The sequence below is a fragment of the Triturus cristatus genome, chromosome 9 (assembly GCF_964204655.1).
Source record: "Triturus cristatus chromosome 9, aTriCri1.1, whole genome shotgun sequence".
In the NCBI taxonomy this organism is placed as follows: domain Eukaryota; kingdom Metazoa; phylum Chordata; class Amphibia; order Caudata; family Salamandridae; genus Triturus; species Triturus cristatus.
Genome location: NC_140592.1, coordinates 498,710,177 through 498,728,302, shown reverse-complemented (window position 1 = coordinate 498,728,302; position 18,126 = coordinate 498,710,177). Strand labels below are relative to the sequence as shown.

The 18,126-nt window shown below is 43.0% G+C and overlaps 1 protein-coding gene across 4 annotated transcripts in view; it reads left to right on the top strand.

The window, feature by feature from the left end:
* Positions 1-18,126, top strand: part of LOC146798199 (uncharacterized) — a 485,077-nt gene that overhangs the window by 334,426 nt on the left and 132,525 nt on the right. For 2 of the 4 annotated variants that reach the window (XR_014969124.1, XR_014969123.1), the window contains exons 3-4: positions 14,652-14,717; positions 15,436-15,839. Coding sequence is in view for 1 of the 4 variants with exons in the window: in XM_085627943.1 (XP_085484069.1) it covers positions 14,652-14,717 (66 nt within the window). In the remaining 3 variants the exon portion in view is untranslated. Of the gene's footprint in view, positions 1-14,651; positions 14,718-15,435; positions 15,840-18,126 lie in introns of those variants that run through there. The other 2 variants (XR_014969125.1, XM_085627943.1) reach the window with 1 other exon arrangement.

Genomic DNA, 18,126 nt, shown 5'->3' with positions numbered 1-18,126 from the left:
CTTAGTGCAAATGTCCTCTTCCATGATAAAAAAACTTAAAACACATTTTTTAACTAAAAAATGGCTCTCTTGAGTGTGCAGTTTTTATAGCTTTTAATACAGACATGTGAACAAACCTTTATCCACATTCAATCCATTAGGCTCTTTACTGTCTAGTTCTAAGATGTAATACGTTACCAGTTTTCATAGTCCTTTTTCTCTATTAACCACTCTTTTCTTTTTGGGCACTTCCGCTTTACAGCTATAGTGCATTAGTGTTGGTTAACTTTGATGTATCCTTTCAGAGTGCGTTGCAACAGGGTAACTACAATCGTTGTTGCTTATGGCTCACCTGTGCTGCAGAATCCTTTTATGTGCTGGCAAGGTGGTGCTGCCTACATATAATTTTTCACATGGGCACTTCAAAATATAAACTACAAAACTGGACTTGCAGGTTAAAAATCCTCTTATTTTTACAGTTTTATTAAAAACCGTCTTAAAATTTGAGAGATTTTCCCCATGTTAGCAAGCTCTGCATTTTGAAAATTTTATAAAACCTTCTCTCTGTTGCAACCAGGTTTGTCGACCAGCATTCTCACTGTATTCACTTATCACTATCTGATCTTTTAAGTATTTTGATTTGTTATAGGTTATTTCTGGATACTTTCTCCTCTGTGATCCTATAACAGAATCGTATCTAATAAAGTGCCAGTGCTTGTTTAAAATTAATCTCATTTGCTCATGTTTTGTATTATACGTTGTTATTAACCTATGCGTATTTTCTCCCTGTTTATATTTTTTCTTTTGCTCAGCTGTTTTAGATGGCTCAAATAACAATTTTTCTCTATTTAACATCCTTGCTTTTTAGAGGCATTTTCCAAGATTTTTAGCGGGGTAGCCTCTCTGTAAAAACCGACTCTTCATTCCTTGTTCCACAATTTCATAGTCTTCCACAGTGCTACATGTTCTTCTAGCCCTGTAGAACTCTCCAAACGGGATTCTCCTTATAAAGGGTGTGGGATGTGACCTAGCCGTATGACCAGCAGTCGGTTTTCTGGAAACCGTGATATCCAACTTATCTCCCCTCACCATCACTCTTACATCTAGGAAGTCTATGGTCATTTTCCTGTAGTGACCCACAAAATTCAGATTTACCATATTCTTATTTAAATCATTGATGAAACAAACTACATCTGTTTCTGTGCCCTGCCACAGCACGAAAACATCATCAATAAACCTTAAAACAGTAAGACATTTTCTGTCCATTATTCCAACTGCGGCCCTCTGAGCTCCTGCTCCTCCCACCAGCCAAGATGTAAATTTGCATAACTGGGGGCGAAGCAGGTGCCCATTGCCATCTCTTGTTCCGGTTGGAGCAATTCTTTACCCAACATGAAAATGTTCCTCGTGAGGCACCACTCCATCATTTCTAGTACCATAGCATTATGGGCTGCAAATCTTATTGGTTTTGTTTTTAGGGAAATGATGTGTAGCCTTTAGACCATCTGTATGCCTTCTGCTGGTATAAAGGGTTGAGATGTCTAAAGTAACCAATACCATATTGTCCTCCCATTTCACATCATAGATGTGTTTGAGAAAGTCTGCAGAGTCCCTGATGTATGAGGGGAGTGTTTTAACAATAGGATTAGGAAAAAATCAATATATTTTGAGGCATTTTCGAAAACACTGTTGCAGGATGAAATAATCGGTCTTCCTGGTGGGTTAAAAATATCTTTGTAGACTATTGGTATCATGTAGAATACTGGAGTCACTGGATTGTCCTGTTTAATACATTTATACTCATCCCAACTTAATAGATTTTGTTCTTTCCATTCTTTCAATCTCTCTGAAAAAAGATCAATCACTTTTTCATAATGTGTTGATGTGATTCTTTTGTAACATTCTGTATTGTTGAGTTGTTTTAGAGCTTCTTTCTTATAGAGGTCCCTCCCCCAAAGATCCACATTCCCTCCTTTATCTGAGGGTTTTACTAGGATTCCTTGTTCTTTTTTGATTTTACCCAAGAGTTTATGAATTTGTGTCTCTCTGGTGTCCATTCGTCTTTTCTAAACACCCATGTTTTGGTAAACTCACTGCAGATCCCCTATTACATTTTCAGAGAATATGTCAAGATTGTCTCTTGCCATTTGCTTTACGAATCTTGATCTCGGATGAAAAAGTGTTCGATCTCCATTATTAAGTGTCAGTGAAGTCGCTTCTCCTGTTAGTTCCATTCTTCCAGTTCCCTCTTTTGGTAGGCATACATTTTCGTCGTTATTTACTAGAGACCACATGTCCTCTAGGATAGGAAAGTCTGATACAGTTAAAATATTATACTCTTCAGGAATGGTAATGGTCAGATCCAATAATTAAGGAGGTTCAAGGCAGTTCTTAATTTTATGCAATTTCATCAATTTAAGCTTTCGAACGAATTTATAAAGATCCATTCTACTGTTAGCGTAATTCAAATAATCGTTATAGCAGTAGGAGAGTCCTAATTCAAGTACTCATTTGTCCTTGTTCGTCAGTTTAATACACCTCAAGTTAATAATCGTATTACCCTGAGCTATTTCTGCCCCTTCTGTTTTACATTGGAATGCAGTGATCTCTCTGTTGTTCCTCCTTGTGCTCCTCCGATATCCCTGTCCTCCTCGTCTCTGTTTCCGCGTCCTCTTGGTCTGCCCCGACCCCTCGTTCTCTGGTGGTCTGATCTCTGATACATTTGTAAAAAACGGAGTTTGTTGGTTTCCGTTAGTTTAGTACCCACTGCTCCTCTTCTTGTAGGGTCCTCTTGTTCGAACTCCGAACCAGTATCTGAACTTATTTCACTCTGTGAAGTTTCTTGGCTTGTGGTCTTACTGGTCTGAACTTTCTGCCTTCACATTTAGCGAACGTGTATATACGTCCATTTTCATAGTCCAGGCGGTATCTTAAATTTGGTTGACTTTCTATCTTGGATTCGTTTTTCATATTTTTCCAATCTGACCTTCAAGTCATATTTAAATTTATTTATTCTCAGTTGATCTTCTTTTGCCAAAGTAGGTAGACCCCCAGGGACCCTCAGGATTTAAGGGGACTTTATCCCCCAACTTACAACACGCCAAAAGGCGTGTTTGCAGAGAGGTGCAGGGAGGGGGCAGGGCCTCCGGCGAGATGACGGCTTTTTTGTTTATTTTATTTTTTAGAAGGGGGGCTGTGTGGCCCATACTTTAACCATTTTTCTTGCCCTGGGCCCCACTCCTTAGGCCAATTTCGGCACCGGGGACCCCATCCCCCGTGCATGGCCACATATTTAATAATTATCCTTGTTTTTTTTTAAAGAGGGGGACAGCGTGGCCCCCCTCCTGAGGCCATTATTGGCCCCGGGGACCCCATCCCCGGGGCTGTGCCTCTATTTTTATGTTTTTTACTTAATTATTTTTTTAATCCGGGAGGGAGGCCATGTGGCCTCCCTCCCCGGCCACCTCTGGTCCCGGGGACCCAATCTCCCGGGGCCTGGCCTCATCGTTGGGGACCATGGGGGGAACCCCAATGCCCCCACGCTCCCGCCGGCTCCCCGCATCCCACGGGAGCAAGCATTGGTTTTGAGCAAGGGGAGTTGCTGACATGCAGCTACCCTTGTTCAAAAGTAATCCTGCTTTGGTTTTTGGAAGCAAGACCAGCTTTCCTGCTCTCGCTTCCAAAAACCAAAGCAGGGTTTGCTATGGCAGGGCGGGAGCCGTGTGGCTCCCGCCCTGCCATAGCAAACAGCAATGTCCCGGGGGTGGGCACCCCGGGACATTGCAGGAGCTGGCCCTGGGGTGTGGCGGTCCCCAAGGCCATCAAGGACCCCAGGAGGGGGGCTGCATGGCCCCCCTCCCAACGTTTAAAGCCCCAGGGAGATAGTGTAGGGGGGCTCGAGCCCCCCCACGGCCCCGGAGACCACTAATTATTTATTACAGCCCCGGGAAGGTGGCAGTCCCCTGGGCTTGGGGGGGGCCTAGACGCCCCCCGCTCCTATTTTATGAAGCCCCGGGGAGGTGGTGGTCCCTGGCCAGCGTGGGGGTTTGGGAACCCCCACGCATTTATTTTCAAAGTTCTGGGGAAGTAGCGGTCCCTGGGGCTGCGGGGGGCAACGTGCCCCCCGCATATAATTACTATAGCCCCGGGGAGATGGCAGGCCCAAATTAAATACACATTGCCCCCATGACCTGGCCCACCCGGGGGCTTCATTAAAATGAAACTCGAAAGCCCTCGCTTCATTTTCAAAAAATGTTCTTTGGGATTCGGGACCCCAACGCAAATTCTGCCAAAATGCCTTTTTTGGCCCTGGGGGTCCTTGTGGGATCCCCTGAGCAGGCCTAGGGGGTCAGGTTGCTTCTACCCTGCACCCTTTTCTTCGTTTTTAATCTCTTTTTCACTGTTTTCTTAGGACTCGGTTCTACCGAGTCACAAGATGGCTGCCAACGCTTCCTGGTTTGGAGTGTTGGCAGCCAATCAAAGTGAAGCTCGTGCCCGGGAGGGTTCGCGAACCCTCCTCGGTGCTCAGATATATAAAAAAAATATTTCTTTAATTTCTCAGCAACTACTGAACGGATTTATGCCATTTAACAAAAAGGGCTCTTTCTGAACCAAGGGCTACATTGGTGTAATTCCGTTCAGCAGTTCGGGCTGTTGCTTTGTCTAAAGTTTCCTATGTAAATTAACATGGGGAAAACACGTTTTGATACCCCCCCTTTTTCTCGGTCCCAGCTTGACGAACCACCCCGAAACTCTCAAGACTGGAGCTGACCAGAGCGCCCCACTAGTTTTGAAAATGTTGTGAAGATTCGTCAAACGACGCCAAAGGTATTGGGAAAACAAAAAACGCTTTTTAAATAGAAATGAGGTCCTAACTACAACTACCTATTGGTGACTGGATGAAATGCAACTGCAGTGAAGCATTGGCTTTGGATGAAGCACAAGACTCATTAACAGAAAGATTTCTCCAGAGAGCGTATAAGTCTGAAGTACTGAACCAGGCACGAGTAAAATAGACAGGGATACACTATTAATACCGGATCTAGAAAAAAGAAAGAAAAAGCAAAAAACAACTGGAGGACAAATCAGGATGATTACTGGATTCAATGCCTACCAGTCTAAAGTGAGAGATAATCTGTGTAGGCATTGGTATCTAGTTAAAAACAATCCAATTTTGAGTGGTACAGTACCCCGTAGACCCATGATCACGTTCAATAAGGCAAAGTTAATGAGGCAAGACTTGTTCAACACCAGCCTAGAAGTAAGCAAAAAGGAAGGCTGGTTGAAATCAAGGGAAAGCACTGAGTGTTTTTAAAATACCCCTCACACACACTATGAGTCCCATAGTGTCATGCTTCATCATAGGGGTCTTCCCGTCCCTCTACGGGGCAGGCGTGCTACTACCTGCGAATACAGGGGAGCACTGCTGTTATGAAGGAATAGGCTATGTGTAGTGAAGAGGTGTGAGATATAGGGTTAGGTGAAAATTACAAACAATGTTTAAACATTCCCTGGCTAGTAGAAAAAACAATTTTATTCACTTCTCTGGCAGGGAACATTAAAAAGGGGAATGTGTAGGAGGTGTATCATAATATGTAGCCCCCTACTGGGTCAACATGTTTCATAAGCAGTCCCCACTGCTTTACTCATCAGGACAAAACGTAATCCCTACTGCACTCAATAAAGATTTATTGGTTTGATTGTATGCCTATTATTCAAAAAACCAGACCGTCAGAAATGTATGTAGATCTGGAGTGAGATTCATATAAGGGTACACTGACCCCTATGGTTCATAACCAAATTGGTATCTGAAAAGATAAGGAAAAACACAAAATGCAAACAAGTTTTTGATTGTTACATTGACACATCACCATACTGTGGAACATCCAAATTAGATTTGTTTTGTAATAGATTAGATATGCTTATCGTGATATATTTTTTCGTGATATATTTTTCTAGATATATTTTTCTTCTATGGCAGCGTAGGTTTTATTCTAAAACCCGTGACCCACTGCCTATTTGTTGCACAGTGTCGTGGCAAGGTTAAAAAGAGAGTACTATAGTTAGACAAGAGGCAACGGGCACACACACATTCGACAAGAAATAAAAATAAAAAAACAAAACAAAAATTCTGGTACTGTTTGTAAAGGTGATCAATCATTCATCAATATACTCAGATGTGAGCAAGTGCTTCTTCTACGCTGCTCATTATTTTTACTTTTATCCTTTGGGTTGGGTCCGCCCATTCCCCGTTTTTCCGATTGTTTTTTCCATTACAGGTTTTTTATCCGGTGCAGATCGATTCCCCTTTTTATTGTTCCCAGCCAGAGAAGTGAATAAAATAGTTTTTTCTACTAGCCAGGGAATTTTTGAACATTTTTTTTAATATTCACCTAACCCTATCACTCACACCTCTTCACTACATATAGGCTATTCCTTCATAACAACAGTGCTCCCCCGTATTCGCAGGTAGTAGCACGCCCCGCCCCGTAGAGGGACGGGAAGACCCCTATGATGAAGCATGACACTATGGGACTCATAGTGTGTGAGGGGTATTTTAAAAACACTTAGTGCTTTCCCATGACATCTCATGGACCACTAAACGCACCTCACCAATTATCACTTAAAATTAAAAAAAACACTAGATAGTTGTATCTAGATAGGGTAGAATCACATTGTTTATTAGAAGCCATACAGGAGGAAGGTTCTATCCAGTTACCTCTCTACTCCCTAATTTGGTATTGATTTCGGTTGAAATCAAGCCCTCGTTTCCATAAATATTTTAAATGCAAAGCGTGTAAAATTGGTCAAAAACAGGTCATCTCACCACTAATAAACAAACCATGGGAAATCAGATGCTCACTGAACGGTAAGAGTGAATATGTTGTGTACATCCTACAGTGCACATGTCCAAATGCACATCTGCATTTTACAGCACTTGAGAGCGGTAAAAAATAACGACAAAAGTTATGTGGTTGCACGACATATCAATGAGATACATAATGGTAATATTAATGACCTGACATACTTTGCGATAGACCAAGTATCAAAATCTAGAAGAGGAGGAAACCAAGAGAGTAAACTTTGCAAATTAGAGTCAAAGTACATCTTGCTGTTTAACTCTAAAAACCCTACTGAACTGAATGTAGAAGAAGATCTGCATGTCCATTTAACCTAAGAGATGTATCCACTGCAGATTGTTTTTATAGTGAATTTTAATGTTAGCAGAGTGAATAAACAAGAATAGGTAGCAGAGACGGGCATCACGTAGATGCAAGTTGCAGTAATAAGAGAATGAAAATTGAACAAGAAATTTGAGTGATGGATTGATTAGTTTGAAGTAAATTAGTTGACTGATCTTTTCAGTTTAAAAGAAATGTTATGGGAGGCGAATGAAATAATTGAAGTACTCTTCTAAAGAGTAGGGTGGTGCACTTGCACTTTGATGTTTGGTTCAAGTAAATCAAAAAAAGATCCAGTACTGTAAAGCAACTTTGCACTTTATTGCATACATTTGCAGATATTGAGGTACTGTAATGCACTTGCACTTTGTGACGTAATTTCTGCACTGATGCTTGGATTATAAAATGAGTATCATAATGAAGCATTTGCACTTTGATTACATTTTAGATACATCGTGAGTCTCTCCAATATGAGTATATCAAACGTGTCACAATTTCCAACACATTTTTATGAACTTTCATTATTGTATTCCTTGTTTAAATCCATTCATGAATATGCATTTTTCCTGGTTTCCAATTTGCATTTTGTAACAATATTGCGCATGAATGTCAGTGCATTTTCAAGTCTATAACCCGGCAAGTCTTTTTTCTATGTCTATGCTGTACACAGATGCAATGTCACATGGTTTGAGGGTTTCCTATACACTCTTTACTCATTCGCTACGCGCTCATGTGATCAAGGCCACTGCGTTGGCCGAAACGCGTCTGACCGAATTGCACCGCTATTTGAAAATTAAACACTATCAAGGCATTACAAACCAGCTATTTGCAGTTGTCCGTTTCTCTTCCCGGTGCTGGAAGCACCTTGCATGGTAACTTGAGATATATATATATATATATATATATATATATATATATGTGTGTGTTATCTGTACATCCTCACGCCCCTCAGTGCGATTTGCCAATAACTGCCAATGCTGCATGCTATGCCTCATCTTTCTGTTGAAAACCCACAGTAGGGGGTAATTACCACACATGGTTAGGACCTTACTCCAGGGCAGAGGTCTTCAAACTGTGGGGCGCGCCCCCCTGGGGGCTGTGGTAGTGTTCTCAGGGGGGTGCAAATACCTCAGTAAAAACTTGTAAATGATAATTGCTGGAAGTGCAAATTTGTTTATTTATTGCGTTTCTAGCCAGTCTTCATTTACAAGCAGCAGCTGAAGTGCATGGCAGGGTCAAAAACATTATTTTAAAAGAACTAATTATTCTGTAACTATTTTGGTCTGTTTTTTCACCCGCAGGTAACTGAAGATAAAATAACACACCCCTTAAATGAAAACTAAATACATGTTAATACTTATGAAACCTCAATTGGATAATGCAATAACTGCAGATGTCTCTGTGTTAGGCCTAAAAGTTACAGAATCAAATAATGATGACCAGTGGGGAAAAGAGGCTTGAGTGTATATAGTCCTATGAGGTCCCAGCCGGTAACAGAAAGCACTGTGAATGTGAATATGTAAATCATTATTTTAAAACTATATGATACACAGTATAAGAAAGGCTGCTGCAGAATGGTTTAGTCAGAGCCACTGGAATCATGCGGCAGGTGAGCACCAAATTATGCAGCAGGGTTGATGAAATTATTAAAAAAGAAAGACAAACACTGCAGCATATTTTCTGATACTATTACTTCATTATTTTGTACTTTTTACACATGGTAAGATAATTTGGGCAAAGACTTTACCTCATTAGTACCAGTTTAACAACTAAATAAAGAAATAAGCAAATGAAAGGTGACCAGTTAACCTTTGTAAAGGGCCTTCCACTGCGTGTGAATACGTCACCACATTTTAGTAACTTTTGAAGTGACTGAGCTAGAAACAATTTTTTTCCTAAAATCTGCAGTCTACGAACCAGATGATGGATTATGTGGCAGATCCATAACTATGCGAAAAAAGCCACAGAATTATATAATTCCAGTCGCTCTGTGTTTAGGGCCACATGTATCAAAATTGCGATTAACTAATTGCGATTTTCTGAGAATCGCAATTAGGTAATCGCAAATTTCCAATGTATGAAACCCCATGAGTATCATATACCGATTGGTAGTGGGTCGCAAACCGACCTACCTCATTAATATTAATGAGGTGAATCACAATTTGCTAGCCCTCCAGGAATTGCAACAATCACAGGGTTGGTGGCCTGCTGAGGTCAGCAGACCACCATGTCTGTGATTGCTTTTAAATAAAGCAATCTTTTTTTTGTAAAGCAGTCTGTTTTTCTTAAAGTAAAACGGGATGCTTTACAAAAATATAAATGAAAAGTTTTCTGTTAGAAATGGGATTTCTGGTTGGCTAGGGCATGAGACCACCACCCCAGTCAGGGCAAGGGAGTTACACGCTGAAGATAACCTCTGCTCACCCCCTTGGTAGCTTGGCATGAGCAGTCAGGCTTATCCCATAGGCAATGTGTAAAGCGTTTGCGCAACACACACACAGCAGCAACACACTAGGCACACCGCAAAAGAAACTCCACACAAGGTTATATCAAAAATAGCCTTTGTATTATAAACACATTAGAATCATAATCACACAATACACACTGTGCCAACTGGCACTAGGCCATATTCACAGGGGATTATGTACAGGACCAGGCCAATCGAGCAATGGTCAGAACCATCAGAATGCAGGTAGTAAATATAAAACACAACCAGTAACTACTGGTACCATAATGACCTAAGCATTATCACATTAGCATTAGACACCATCCTAAAATATCATAGCATGACATTAGGCATAAACACATTAGGCCCAAACCTCATTAGCATAAACACATTACGCATTAGGCCTCACCAGCAAAAACACATTATGCAATAACCTCATAAGCATAAACACATTACGCATTAGGTATCACCAGCATAAACATATTAGGCAGGAACACAGTAGTGCACCACAGTAACACTACTACAAGGTGCATACGTCGCCTTAGGGCCTTGCGCCATTTCACCATCACACCTATGACCCCAGGCCAACTGGCCTTCCACTGGCGCTCAAATGCCCCATGTCCAGAAAAGTCAGTGAGTAACTGCCAATGCAGCGAAGCAAGGTGCGCAATGCACTGGGGGCTGGTGTGCACCTCACCCCTTTCTCAATAAGATAAATGGACCCCAAACGTTGCAGCTGCCCGCACTCTTGCATGGCAGCTGGAATCAGCACAAACAGGCACTGGCACTCACTGTGCCCTGAGAGCCCCACTGGACTCTATCAATAATTGACCCCCAAACAGAAATCAGCATGGGCACCTTGGTGCCTCAGGGAACACCAATGCTGCTCCAGGCACCGACAATGTGCCTCGGGGGGGGAAACCCTCTCACTGGGACCCTTCTGGGGCAACTCTCAGCACCAAAGAAAAGCCTCAATGCAACCCCACTCACCGGGGCTCTGCAGCAGGCTCCTTTTGTCTCCACCGTTGTCCTGAGGCACCGCAATGTGCCTCGATAGGGTGTGCCCCCTAGGCCTCTCTGTACGGGCCCCCTGGCACCAAGACTGTGCTGCTTAGCCCTCCACTCACTGGGGCTCCTTGTACATACCTCTGGTTTACAACTTGCAGGGATCTCTCCTTTTCTGGCGGCATGCGGGGCTCCCACAGCTCACGGGGGCTCCGCTCAGGGAGATTCCAACTTCGGGACTTCTTCCTGACCCTCCAGACTTCCTCTGCCCAACATCGCGGGGCTCTCCCAAGCTCACGGGAGCCCCGCTACGGCCCGCACGGACCTCTGATCGGCCGTGCTGCAGTTGGCGGGCTCGGCAGCCTCCTTCAGTTGGCCCCACCCAGAGTCAGGCATGGGAGCCTGACTTCCTGTTGCGCTTCCGCTTCCACCGCTCTCGGCCATTTCTCGGGCAATAGCAGGGTGGGCTCCTGCTCTCATGAGCGTAAAATGTGGGGTGGGCTCCCGCCATACCGACAAAACGCAGGGATGGGCTCCCGCTCAATCAGCAGCGTAGGGGGGAATCCCACATGCTGGGATTCCCTCACAGCCTTGTGCTGCAGACGCCAGCTCTTCTCTTCTGCTACCCAATAAAATTAAAGCGTTCACGAGGCGCTGGATTTCCAAAGGGGCACAGCTGGGCCCAGTCAGGCCAGCACACAGGGCCCTCCAGCAGGGAGGCAGTTCCTCATGGGCCCCAGCAGCAGCAACAAGCCCCAGTAAGCACAGGACCAGCTCAACACATGGGGTCACAGCCCCTATATGTATACCACATTTCTCTTTGTCTGCAAAGCACAGGGCTTGGGGGAACCAGTTCAAACTGATTCAGGAGCACTCTGTTTACAGTGCTCACACCCTTCTTTCGGAGATGGGGGCTCTGCCATCAGGTACACCACAGGGGGCGGAGCAAACATTGACCTAGACAGGCACAATCCTATTCAGGGGACTACTCCTCCCACTACTCCAAATGCAGATGCCCTATTCAGCCTAGCGTTGACTCACCCTGCCCCTCCTGGAGCCACACACACCTCACCAGCCCCTGTCAATCCAAAGCCAGACATGCAATCCACATCAGGCATGCAGACACATAACACACACAAATTCCAACTTCTAAAAGTGCCATTTCTAAAATAGTTATAATAAATCTGCGCACACCATTGCGTAGCATTTATTATTACTATTCCAAACATACCAAACTTGACCACGCTGCTCCTCTCATAACAGGAATTACCACTGAAACATTTATCAGGGAATCCCCAATGCATTCTTATGGACGGGCAGCCTCACAGTAGTTAGAAACCAAAATAGCTGTCACTACCAGGACATGTCACACCCTTAAGTTACATGTCCTACCTTTTACCTACAATGCACCCTGCCCATAGAGCTAGCTAGGGCCTACCTTAGGGGTGACTGACATGCAGTGAAAGGGGGGCCAAAGACATGGCGCATACTTTAGGTGCCACGTCACAGCGGCGGTAACACTGCGCGCACAGGCCCTGCAATGGCAGAAGCCTGGGATAGGTTTGAAAGGCTACTTTGGTGGGTGGCGCAATCAGCGCTGCAAGTCCACCAGCAGCATTTAATTTACCAGCCGTAGGTACTTGTGATACCAATTTACAAGGGACTGAGAGTCAAATTAAATATGCCAAACAGGTGTAGACAAATCTTACCATGTTTACCACAGAGAGCACATGCACTTTACACTGGACAGCAGTGCTAAAGTGCCCAGAGTCCTAAAACCACCAACGCCATGTAAGAAAAAAGGCTAGGAGGAAGGCAAAAAGTTCAGGGAGGACCCCGCAAAGAGGGCCAAGTCCAACATTTTCCTTTCATTTTTTTAATAGCAGGCAGTGGTCCGTGGGACCACTGCCGGCTCTTAAAAAATGCTTTTACAAACATTCACAATGGGGAAGGGGTCCCTTGGGAATCCCTGACCATTTGCGAATGGGTCACCACACACTTGAAGTAGGTGGTAAAATGCGAATATTTTGCAACCGCATTTGGGTCACAAAACATTCTTACATACCGATGCAATTCGGTATTAGGAAGGGACGCCCTTAACAGGCCCCTTCTTAATACTGAATTTAAAAACCCAATTTGCGATTCGGTAACAGCTTACCGAATCACAATTTGGTTGGATGAATGTGAAAAGCCTTTTTTGCATTCGCAAATAGGCCGATTCTGAAAATCGTCCAGTTTGCAAACTCAAAAAGACTTCATACATGTGGCTCTTTGTGTTTTAAGATAAAACAAGTGCTTTCAAAGCATATATTTAGTAATAAGTAATCAGAGTGTACCTAGTGCAAGTATTTTTAGAAGTATCCATGAAAAGGACACTTTCTCGAACTCAACACCCTTATGTCACTTGTCATCATGAAACTTGAAGTGACTCCATCATTTAAGGCCTATACTAGGTCCCCAACAACCCTTCAATTCAGTGATTAACCACTTGCACAAATTTACATTTCTTTTAGGTAGCAGCAACTTGGTCTGTCCAGCTCTTGGGTTCACAACACACGACAACCCACCCCTGTCCCCTTTCACTTCACCTAGAGGCACTGTAAGGTCCACATTAACCTTCCAGGGATGGTTGTTTCTTTTTTATTTAGCAAAAAATATGGAAACAGTTTATGTGAAATTAAAAAAGACATAGACACATCAGTTACCACAGGGTAGTCAGCAGGGTCACATTCAGAACAGAGCCCTTATCATCCAGCCCCCTGGGGTCTTAAAGTAATGACCCAGGAGAAAGAGAAAAAGAGGAAGTTTCATAGATAACATCAAACCCATGGCCGTTGGAGGGATGCTATCTGGGGGCTAATTTCTCATCTACACATGGACAGACACAGCTCTTTCTTACAGAGATGACCAAAGGAAGGTGAAAACATATAGGGGCTATTTTTTTATGAAAGCCAGCACTACCATTAATGTAGCAGGTGCAGTGGCTCTGGAGCCAAGGGTGTGAGGGGGCTACTGCAACATAATTATGACTGTCTTACTAGCAAAAAGTGGAGTGAAAACCCATTTTCCTTGCTATTATTAGGGCCTAGGTCACCATTGTAGCACAAGAAATTAGACCCCAACACCAGGTAAGGGAGGGCAAGGGGTGGGACTTTTTTCCCTTTTTCTATTACATAAAGGGGCAGACAGCATACTCTGAGCCTCACGCCTAGGAGTAATAGCTCTGTGTAGTGGGCAGAGGACGAAGCCTGTTTCGTAGGACTGTAGGTATCATTGGTGCTGCAGTTGCAGTGGGACTGAGTCCCAGAGGTGTGAGGGGCCAACTAAACGCCAATTATGGGTGTTTACTATCCTTTCTTCTTTGCATTAAGCCCCAGAGTACCTTGCCTCTGCCAGTGTTTTTGGCCTCATACCAATGGCCCAAAGTAGGTGAATACTGAAGCAGAGGAGACAGCTTAGCTTGGGCCTCAGAGAGATGACAGCAGGGGTATGGTGCAAAACCGAAGCCCATGTTTTTAACAAAGAGCAGAGGAATCTGCCTGTTTTACAAGGAAGTAGCTATCATTAGGGCAGCAGGTAAGTGACACTGTCTTACTCTCCAAAAGAGTCATGACTGTCTTACTCTATAAAAAGGGCAGTAGGCCTTGCTAGTATTAGAACGAAAGAAACCATTTGCTGCAAAGTGGGGGCAACGTGTAGGTGAGCTCATTTTTTTTCTGAAAGGGACAGAGAGTCTGTTTCAGGACTGGCGTACTGGCCCTCTTTAAATGGCTCTTTGATTACTGCGAAGAGAATAACGTTACATACAGATGCATCTTACTTTAATGAATACACATTAAAACCGACAATGGAGTCAAAGAGGTCTAGCTTAAGGCCTGCCGCTACATGGAGCTCAAAACTGTTGCTCTTAACTACAGGAAAGCGTAGCACCATCAAATGCATCAGAGCTAGGCATCAAAAGTTTAATCCATCTACTGTAAGCTCAGATTTGAAGCATAAAGTACAACATAATAAGGGATTGTTCATTATTTTCTTTTTAGGGACTCCCGCCCATGCAACTATAAAGAGAGCACATGTCCAGGTATCCAAAACCTGTATCACTAGAGGTAAGTCCCATTCCTGCTCTAAACTTATTGGACATCATACATAACAGACCGCAATTAAGATCTTCTTCCACTTTTATATTTTTCGTTGGGTTCCCTGCCATTAGCAACTCTAGAAGAGCCAGTTTTGGAAATCACGACAATCAGCCAGCTATACTTAAGAGTCATACTAACACTAGCGAACCCTTGATCCCCAATTAAGGTATTTGTGCCTACATACCATTAACAATGTTTAGCAAATTTGTGTATACAGTAATCATGGACTTTTGATACATGGGTGAAGGGGTGCATACCTCAATCTTTAAATACCCTGTTCTCCCCCCTCCCTATACAATATAATTGTATAGTCTTTGTAAGTCTCAGTGCCGTCCCCCCCCAGCCTTTCTACTTTCCATTAGTGTTTTTAACTTAAAATTTGACAGAAATTATTTTTGTGAGAACATAAACTTTCCCAAGATAATCTATTCATAGATCACAACTATGAAATGTATATAGTGTATATACTTTGTAGACTTTAGTCCCTGTATCTCCCCTTCATTCTTGTTTTGTAATTTTTTTCTTTCAGCGAAACCTCTCTTGTGACACTATAATCTTTCCTGTGACACTATAAATATAAACCAAAATTATGAAATGTACATATTGTATATTAGAGTAGGACTGACACCATGTAACTATCTATTATACCTTACCTCTTGTAAAATAAGTCACTTTTCATTTTCAGGTTTCATAATTTACATGGCTACCTGATGAAGGCTTAAGGTCGAAACGCACATAGGACTACATTGGATTACATTCTTAGCCATGAGATATATGAATGTCCCTATCTGTGTTTTTGCATTTTCGAAATGAACAAAAAAGAATAATCTTGTCTAACTAAAGTGATACTATGAACATAGAGAATTGAACATATTGTACTCATTCTGTTGACCCAAGGGCAATTGTTATATCATACATTGTTATCAATTTATATTATTGTAATGAAATGAGTATCATTAGACAGACTAAAGCTATAGGAATAGCACGTCGAAAATATGCAGAACTGTTTTAATATTTGTGATGCATGTCTTTCTATAAAATATATGAAAAAATAGGAGAAAAAAACCTTTTTCCTAAAAGATTAATAAAGTTAAAAATCAATAAAAACCATTGTTTAATGGTGTGGTTAGTTACAGTATTACAGTCTTTCACATATGCAGGCATGAAGGGAAAGGCAGCGGATAAAGCCTGCTACTGAGGGCTGCAGATATCATTAGATCAGCAGGTACAGTTGCATTGGGGCCCAGGAGTGTGAGGGGCTTGCGACACCCTAATTATGTGGGGTAGAGTGTTTGGGTCAATGTTTGTTCTCGTGTGACATATTTATTCTTTTATACTGCTCACATTTAGTTCAGAATTTGAGCTACAGAAAAGATTCCCTGAAATGATCTCGTACTCCGAGCCCACTGTGGTCAGCCTTACCACTCCAGCTCCCTCAAGTCTTGCCATAGTGTTTTGGAGGGGGCTGACTTCAAAACATTTTCCTTAGGGGGGGTTCAAATCAAAAGGTGTGAAGGCCTCTGCTCTAGGATAAGGAACCAGATAGCTTAGTAGGAATTACTAAGCTACCTATTTGTAGTCGTGGAGACAGTGTGGAAAGATGTACAGTGTATTGTCATATACAGTATAGAATATATAATTATCCTATTGACAAGGTGGCATGCCAACATAAAAAGCTTAAACGTATCTACTCAAAACGTCCCACAGAAGCGTCATGACGTAAAAAAATAAGGACAAGCGTAACGTTCGCTACAAAATATAGAAATTACAAATTACAAATCCCATAAAAGTCAGGTTGATGGATTCTATATTATTATCCAAAGTGGAGTATTTTTCAGAGGGCCTAATAACAGTTCTTGACTAAAGGTAAAGGATTACCTTGAAGGTTCACCATGGGACATTGTGCACAACCATGAAGTTGTGGAGTTAATACCCTGACCACGCAAATGTCCAGGCTGATCCGTTTATCCTAGGAAATAGGTTAAACGGGAGCTTTAGTTAACTTGCTTGGTCCACGTGATCAAAACACGGGTGTCGATTTATCTACTGGTAGAAATCTGCACGTGACCCCCCCCCCCCCCCCCCCCTGTCCAGTGCTCGCATATTGCCTATCAGATACAACAAGCTGGAAGAAAGTCTGAAATGACAAGAGGTGGTGGGGCCCTGAATCTGACCGTTTTCACCGTCGGGTAAAATGAACCAGCAGGCTGCTCCAGTTTTACAAAATTGAGAAATACTTAACTCGGGGCAAATCGTCACTTAAAAATCATATTAACATTCCTTTACAGTGATTTGTCTTACTTAGGAAAGAAAAAGCTGTTGACAAAAATAAATAAAATAACAGCAGCCTGACTTCAAGGCCAGTGTTAGTCTTTGAAGTTACTGAAATTTGCATTTTGATTAGTTTTTGCAGGGGCGCATGAAAACCGGGAAAACACAGCAGTGGTGAAATTTCATTGCTGGATGTAATGCGGCTGCCTCCGGTGGCCACCGTGCCGGAAGTTGCTTGGAGGCTCTAAGGAGATGTCGAGTGACAGGTTGTTCCCTGAACAGCCGTGATCAATACCAGATGAACCAGAACATGACCAGCCTGCCTCACCGTCTCCAAAACGAAGAACCTGCTTAAGAGACCAGTGGCTGCTTCTGAACAGCACAACTAGAGAACTTCCTTCTTTGGAGCCACAACCCCATCTGACATTATGCCAAACTTTGAGCCGCGTTTTGATTCCAGTTATCGTTCCACAACTACCCCCTTAACTGCTGAGGCCTTTTGACCCCAGTATTGAGCCTTTTGGGGCAGTGGCGTAACGAAACTTGAGGGGGCCCCCCTGCAAAGAATTCAGTCAGGAGTTCTCAGGTCGGGGGCCTGCTGCGCATGCACCAGTGGCGGCTGGTGAATTCTCAAAGTGGTGGAACGAAAAGCTGAGAACCAAGTTGAAGAAGGAAGTGAGTACAGCAAGCACACCAAAGTGAAAGAGGTGTGTTCGGGGTTGGCTTTCCCAAGTGGGCCCTTTAACCCCTTCCATGCCCATGACGGAACGGTTCCGTCATGAGCATCGGTTGCGCTGTGCTCATGACGGAACCGTTCCGTCATGGCCCCGCCCGCGCTCGAACCCTTCAGCACCGCGGGGGAATTCCCGCCGCGCTGAAGGGGTTAACCACTCAAATTATAGCTTTAAATAAATTCAGTCATTTGTCTCCAAAATATCAGCTTGTCAGTTTATGAAAGCAGACACGTTTTGCTATTAAATACCAGCTTTGCCTTCTTGAAAAATAATTTAAATTTACATAAATCAAGAAGTTATCTTTTTTGTGAAAAAGTTCAATTATTGTCATGAACCACTAAAACACATGATAGATTCCGCCTTGTTTGTTT